The sequence below is a fragment of the Littorina saxatilis genome, unplaced genomic scaffold (assembly GCF_037325665.1).
Source record: "Littorina saxatilis isolate snail1 unplaced genomic scaffold, US_GU_Lsax_2.0 scaffold_3151, whole genome shotgun sequence".
NCBI lineage: Eukaryota > Metazoa > Mollusca > Gastropoda > Littorinimorpha > Littorinidae > Littorina > Littorina saxatilis.
Genome location: NW_027126093.1, coordinates 1 through 7752, shown reverse-complemented (window position 1 = coordinate 7752; position 7752 = coordinate 1). Strand labels below are relative to the sequence as shown.

Below are 7752 nucleotides of genomic sequence, written 5' to 3'. Positions count from 1 at the left end.
CAGGATTGACATTTTGAAAGCTTGGTCGGAACAATGTTTCTACATGTCGAAATTATCAGACCAATGCTGCAGAACAAAAACTTATGCGTCAGTGACCGACGACTGAGGCCTTAGAAATGTCCCGGAAGTTCCATACCACTGAAGACATTAGCATGTGCAAACCAAACAAAACCCAAAACTGACAAAGATGGATAACCCATCGAAAACCAATAAACCAGCAAGTGCGAAAATAAATATAAAATGTTTCCATGGCTTCCTGACAGGTATTCGAGAAAAAGACGAAACTGATTCATTTGGACAGGAACCCCAAAGACACGTGGGTATCGCTGTACAACCACACCAACGGGCGCAAGAGCACGGTGGGCTATGAGGGCACGTGGAACCACTTCTTTGACCTCATGATCTCTGGATTCGGCTGTGAGTGTGTGCTCAAATAGAGTGATCATTTCCAGGCGCACGGTCGGTGTGTGTGTGTGTGTGTGTGTGTGTGTGTGTGTGCGTGCGTGCGTGCGTACGTGCGTGCGTACGTACATTTGTGTGTGTGTGCGTGTGTGTTTGCACGTGCGTATATAATATATATGCGCGCGAGTGAAAAACTTAAAAAGACAGAAAGGAGGAGGGGGGGGGGGGGGGGTCAGGATAATTGTTGGTCTTTGTATGTTTGTGTCCCATCGCTTTCTTTGTCTGTCTACCTATTTATTTATCGTTGTTAATGCACAGACTGGTACGGTGACTGGTTTGACCATGTCCTGGAGTGGGAGGAGGTCATCAAGACACAGACACAAGTGCCCATCTTCACCTCTGTCTTTGAAGATATGAAAAAGGTTTGTGTGCAAGTAGATGCATCAGTGACACAACTACGAGGGCCATAATACATCATAGCTCGAAAATCTCTTCGCGCAAGGTCAACACTGCTGGCAGGAGACCCATCACCCTTACTGGACATGTTATCGCATTGAATGAAAACGGTTTTCCCCAAACTGGTCTTTGATGTAATAAAAAAGGCAAAGTAGTGACTTCATTAGTTTTCCCAGGTTGCAAAATCCTATGATGAGTCCCCCTCGTATAATTATATGCTTTTTTTTCTCATGGGTTTCAACATTAGTTGATGGTGTTTTTTCGCACTGATCAGGGGGCGGATCAGTTGCTTTGTAAGGGGGGGTGCAGTTTGAATCGAAAGTGAATGTGATGGGCGCGAAGCGTCCGAATTTGATAGGGGGGTCCGGGGGCATGCCCCCCCCCCCCGGAAAAAAATGTTGGCCCAAAGAAGCAAAATGGTGCCATCTGGTGCCATTTGAACTTAGAAATGGTCATAGAATCAGCTTTCCAATTTTTTTATTTTTTATTTTTTGCTGGAGGGGGGGGGGTGCACCTGCACCCTGTGCACCCCCCCTCGTCCGCCCCTGCTGATAAATGCTTTTCTTCGTGTATCATGATCAAAAAATCTAGTTTCCATTGGTAAAGTATTTCAAGGTTATTTGGGGAAAATAGACACTCACAATTTACACCCAGCGTTAATAACTTCAAAAGCTGCCTTTAGCACACTTTGTTTTCAGTTTCTTTAAGTAACTTCTGCAAGTCATTTAAACTTGCTGTCTGTCAGAAGAAAATATGGAATGTTGGCTTTAAAGTGAAAAGAATGCCTATAACGTCAAAACGCGAATTCCAAAAAGGATACGCGGACATACAAAATACACGGCTGCATTATATTTTAAACTTTCGTTTCCAGGACCCTGTCAGCCAGATCGAAAAGCTGGACCAGTTTCTGGGAACCAACAGGGGCAGACAACTCTGCGAACAGATAGCAGACGCCTGCAGCTTCACCAAACTGAAGGAAGTGAAGGAAATACCCCCCGAGATCAAAAAGAAACTGTTCAAAGAAAACGCTTCACTCTACAGAAAAGGTATAACCATTGCAAATTTTTGTTGATTCAACCCTCCTCCCTACCATTATTTGTATCCATATTACCGAACACCGGAATATTTCTGTCAATATTTTGTGTTCTTGATCCATGTGGTGAGTGCATAGACAGTGCGAAGGGTTTGCATTTTGTTTGGGTTTGTTTTTGTTCATAGTAACACGCCTGGACAAAGTCATAGTACAACTTTGTTTTCAACTGTCAATGCCAAACTGCATTTCACTGACGTTACCGGCTGCTTCTTAAGAATGAATTTATGGTGGACCACCTGACAATATCACCATTAGGCTAAGTCTCGTGATCAAGATAACTCAATATCAAGCACAGAACTTGCCATTCTGTGTGTAAACATTCTTCTCAAATCTTCTTCTGTAAACATTCTTCTCAAATCTTCTTCTGTAAACATTCTTCTCAAATCTTCTTCTGTTAACATTCTTCTCAAATGAAGGATCAATCACGTTTTCATGGTGGTGGTGGTGGTGGTGGTGGTGGTGGTGGTGGTGATGATGATGATGATGATGATGACGACGACGAAAATGATGATGATGATGATGATGATGATGATGATGATGATGATGATGATGATGATGATGATGATGATGATGTTTCAGGAGAAGTAGGAGACTGGAAGAACTGGTTCACGGTGGCACAGAACGAGCTGTTTGATGAGGTCTACAAGAAGAGAATGGCAGCCAGCAGTCTCCGTTACACTTTCGTGCAGTGAATGTGAAATACTGCCGTGTCAAAGTACCATGGGAGTGAGCATCCTGACCTCGGGTCAAAATGAGTTCGGCTCATTCTCTCCCTGACAGGATGCCTTGAGTTTCCTTGTCTGGCAAGGGAACTGATTTTTTTTTATTACATATTTAGAGCTTTTTGTAATGTATCCATAATTATATATATATACTAGAATGAATACCCGCTTCGCCGGGTAGCCGGCTTCGCCGGGAAGAAGTACTTAGAGCCGTACGCCGGCTTCGCCGGGTCCGAACAATGGACCCGCCAAGCTTAGGTCCCTCCCAGATTCGTGGAATGGGAACAGCACGAAAATGATTCAGTGGCCATAATGCCAATCCTGACCATATCGAGTCCCATCCTTGTCGACGAATGTAACCGTGTTAATCACCTTTGGAGGCGAACTCCACTCAAACAGGACTGAGCAAGTTATGGCTTCTCAAAGGAAGGCCAGTACATAAAATTACACAAAAGCCGCCAGACCACATCACAAACAGAACTGAACAATGCACAGGTGTTGCTTACATAGAGACACACACACTCACACACACACACACAAAAACACAGAGAAGCCGTATCTATAGAGAGATAGATGACAGTGTATTTTTCGCGTGGCTATAAATTGATTCGACCTTTGCACTTTTACAGTGAGGATAATTTACGGGTCCAATTTACGTTCTGTACACTGCGTTGACCTTCTAAAAATAATAACAGTAACAGAACGCCGGGAATATCCGAAGACGCTCAGCGCAGTGGACAGCGCAGTGTAGTAACTTACAACTGAACGGGAAAGCCACACGAAGGAAGGGAGATAAACGCCAAACACTGGAGAAGATAAGGAAGAGTTACTTATAATGGTGAAATGAACACAAAAACGAAAATGAGTTCAGCGCTGCGCGCTGAGAGCACGTGTTGAAATATCTCATCGATGATATTGTGTCCGGGGTGTAGCTGAATACGGTGTCCAAATTTGAAAAAGATCCACCGAGAACTTTGGCGTTGTGATGTGGTGTAGCGGCTATGGTGTGTCGGTATGGGGGCCCGGGTAGCTGAGGTGGAACCAAAATAGCTGAGGTGGAACCAAAATCGGTTCCGCGCTGCGCGCTGAGAGCACGTGTTGAAATATCGACCAGGTTGTGTCGTGTCCCGGGTCTACCTGAATATGCCCACCAAATTTGAAGCAGATCCATCGAGAACTTTGGCCGTGCATGGCGAATACACAAATACACAAACACACAAACACACAGACACACAGACACAAGTCGTATATATATATATAGATAGATACGGTGTGTGTGTGTGTGTGTGTGTGTGTGTGTGTGTGTGTGTGTTTTTGCGATGCACGGCCAAAGTTCTCGATGGATCTGCTTCAAATTTGGTGGGCATATTCAGGTAGACCCCGGACACAACCTGGTCGATGAGAATTTTCAACACGTGCTCTCAGCGCGCAGCGCTGAACCGATTTTGGTTTTTCTGTTCATCTTCCCAGATCCATTCCCAGTAACTCTTCCTTATCTTCTCCAGTGAGTGTTTTCAGCGTTTATCTCCCTTCCTTCGTGTGGCGTCAATCCATATTCCCGTTACTATTTTTAGAAGGTCACTGTCCACAACGCTTTCATCCCGGCGAAGCCGGATATTTCCGATACTATTTTTAGAAGGTCACTGTCCACAACGCTTTCATCCCGGCGAAACCGGGTATTCCTCTACTTCTTCCCGGCATCTATTCGGCTCTACTTCTTCCCGGCTTCGCCGGGTATCATTCGGCTCTACTTCTACCCGGCGAAGCGGGTATTCATTCTAGTTATTGATATAAGCAGATTCGCGATCGTCAATAATGATTTTTCATGGTGTTTTGTAATATTTAGATAACAAAGGAATTAATATGAAAGACAGTTTCAAGCGAGCTATTTTTCGCGGCTGTATTTACTGTGCAAACAACTCTAAATATGGCAAAAGTGTCACGTGATAATCACCGTTTGGTTTCTGCGCTCACTGGAGCAGACGATTTTTTCTGTAACCAGTTGACAACGGTCGGATGAAACCATATATTACGGGTATCCTTCCGGCAGCAGTCCCAAAATTTCGACTTGTTTTGACCTTAGAACGATGTCTTTATCATAACTGTGAAGAACATAACGGAGATCACTGTCGAAGTCGGCCAATCTGCAATCATTTTCGTCTCGCGAACACCGATCTCAAATTTAGATCAGTGCTCGCGAAAAAACATATGGGAGATAACTCTGTATTCTTATTTTGATAGATTCGCGTGGGACTGTAGCGTCCGGTCAGAGAGATAACTGGCGATAGCCGTTGAGCGATGATTGATCAGACTGGGGAGTGGGATCAATAGAGTGACACGCCTATCTGTGGCTAAAACTATGAACAACAACAACAACAACAACTGACAACAACAACAACAACATACTCAAGCCAAGTGTCACTCCACCCATCCGCTTCTGCCAAATTACCCCGATGTTTGCAAGAAGCGTATATGCGGCAATAAAACAGCATTCTTCAAAGCGACAGAACAAGGCTTTAACAGGTGTGCAGTTTTTTTGTTGTTGTATTAAACAGGCTGTCTGTCTGCGTATTGTTGGGCATGTATGGTAATATTTATTTCATTGCATCATTTTTAACCCAAAAAAACGTATTTGCAGAAGAAAATTGTGGATTGGAAAATGTCTGATTGTTGTTGGTTAGAATTTGTAATGGGGGGGGGGGGGGGGGGGAGGAGGGGTAAATGTATGTACGTGTGTGTGTGTGTGTGTGTGTGTGTGTGTGTGTGTGTGTGTGTGTGTGAAGCATATTCACGTGAAATCTATCGGTGAAGTTGGGGAAAGATCATGTATGGATGAGGTTCCTTCTTTTGCAATTTGTCTACTTTGCTGCTTGTCGTTGTTGTCCTCGCTGAAATTTAAACTTCCATGTTTCGGTTACTCAGTCAAATGCAGGGAGAGGGGAGACCAAAAAATCGAAAATACACACGCACATGCGCACGCTGACATACACACACGCGCGCACTGTCCGCACGCACACACACACACGCACGTACACACGCATGCCCGAACACACGGATGCACACACATACACACCCACCCAGACTCATACACACACGCACTGACGCAAACACACACACACACACACACACACACACACACACACACATACACACACACACACACACACACACCTGTAGCCAACATATTCAGCCATCGACAACTTTTTCACCAGTTTTTCCTCTTCAATACACTTTTTATTATACAAAGATACAATGCCATTGAAGACTGCTGCGCATATAATTATCGCGCATATATATATCGCTTACACGCCAACAACACATGCAGTGCCCGTCTGTTTACACATTAATCAAGGTAACTGAAAAAGGAAAAAGAGATGAAATTTGTACCCACAAAATATGACATACTGTACTAAACAGTTCACCGTGGGAGAAATATATCTTTATGACTCTTTGACACAGCCGGTTTTTTTTTACATTTACTGCACGAAAGTGTAACGGAGACTGCTGCCTGCCATTCTCTTCTTGTAGACCTCATCAAACAGCTCGCTCTGTGCCACCGTGAACCAGTTCTTCCAGTCTCCTACTTCACCTGTAACATCATCATCATCATCATCATCATCATCATCATCATCATCATCATCATCATCATAATCGTCGTCGTCGTCGTCGTCGTCGTCGTCGTCGTCGTCGTTATCATCATCATCATCATCTTCATCATCAAACAGCTCGCTCTGTGCCACCATGAACCAGTTCTTCCAGTCTTCTACTTCTTCATCATCATCATCATCATCATCATCATCATCATCATCATCATCATCATCATCATCAACATCATCTTCAAGCCATTCATCAAATAATAGTCCTATACTAATGTCTGAACAGGAATTTGGACTAGAATTTGAAAATGTTAAAACACAGAATAGCAAATGTCGGGCTTCAAAATTGGTTTCATCATAGTTATCCTGACAAAATGCAATTGCGAGATATTTCCGGCAAGATATCAATCACAGATAAAAACGTGTCCGTCTGTACGTCTGTCTGTCTGTCTGTCTGTCTGTTTGCAATAAAACTACATTATCTCCTTGTAGTATTTTATTGAATTGGAGTGTTATAGCGTTGTGCAATTAGTATCAGGGACATAATTATGTAGTCGTTGTTCTCTATGTGTGCGCAAGCATTTACACTGCGGAAAAACATTATCTCACGCCTCAAACTTTAGGGAAACCAAAACATTGGAAAAAAGGGAGCGTGTTCGGATGCAAACAATGGAATCAATCAATCAATCAATCAATATGAAGCTTATATAGCGCGTATTCCGTGGGTACAGTTCCAAGCGCTTGTCGAAGAGTTGTCAACACAGGACTAACAAAGAAACTAACATCTACAGACGGACACGAACCCAATCACACACTAGCAAACCCTGATAAACATACAACAAACAACTGTTTAACAACAATGTACACATCAATAGCTCGGTCCAAACAAAATAATATTAAACACAAAGAAAACACCTCTCACAGAGCACAGCACAAGAATGTCTTTTGGGGCACAACACATGACGTCGAACATGAAAGTCGCAGCCAGCTACGGGAAGAACTGAGTCTTCAACCTACTCTTGAACGCGTCAAGAGAGGGGCTCTGGCGAAGCTCAAGCGGCAGGGAGTTCCAGACGGAGGGGCCCGCGGAGGGAAATGCACGCTGACCAGCAGTTGCGAGTTTCGAGCGAGGGATGTCAAGGCGGAGTGGGTCAGCAGCAGAACGAAGGGGACGGTCGGAGGGCTGGGTGTACAGGTCCAGGGAGGATTGAAGGTACTCGGGAGCAGAGTCGTTGAGACACTTGTAGACCAGAGTGGACAGTCTGTAGGAGATTCGGGTGTTGACAGGGAGCCAGTGCAATTAAGGAGCGAAGTAGGGGGGTGATGTGGTCTCGCTTCGTCTTCCTCAACGTCAGCCTGGCAGCGGCGTTCTGGACTCGTTGTAGGCCATGAATGGATGAGGCGGGGAGGCCAGCCAGAAGGGAGTTGCAGTAGTCCAGACGACTGAAGATGAGGGAGACAACCAGCTTGACACAGAAGAGAA

At 44.5% G+C, this 7752-nt stretch overlaps 1 protein-coding gene across 1 annotated transcript; it reads left to right on the top strand.

The window, feature by feature from the left end:
- Nucleotides 1-235: 235 nt before the first annotated feature.
- On the top strand, nucleotides 236-5333 carry LOC138954530 (sulfotransferase 1C2-like). The gene is made up of 4 exons (XM_070326349.1): nucleotides 236-417; nucleotides 721-824; nucleotides 1730-1904; nucleotides 2531-5333. The coding sequence occupies exons 1-4, from the start codon at nucleotides 399-401 to the stop codon at nucleotides 2641-2643; spliced, it is 411 nt and encodes a 136-aa protein (XP_070182450.1). The 5' UTR covers nucleotides 236-398; the 3' UTR covers nucleotides 2644-5333.
- The last annotated feature ends 2419 nt before the right edge of the window (nucleotides 5334-7752 follow it).

Excerpts from the sequence above, each read along its gene's own strand:
- LOC138954530 (XM_070326349.1), top strand. Across the intron at positions 825-1,729 it reads TCTTTGAAGATATGAAAAAG|GACCCTGTCAGCCAGATCGA; the intron begins GTTTGTGTGCAA and ends TTTCGTTTCCAG. Across the intron at positions 1,905-2,530 it reads CGCTTCACTCTACAGAAAAG|GAGAAGTAGGAGACTGGAAG; the intron begins GTATAACCATTG and ends ATGATGTTTCAG.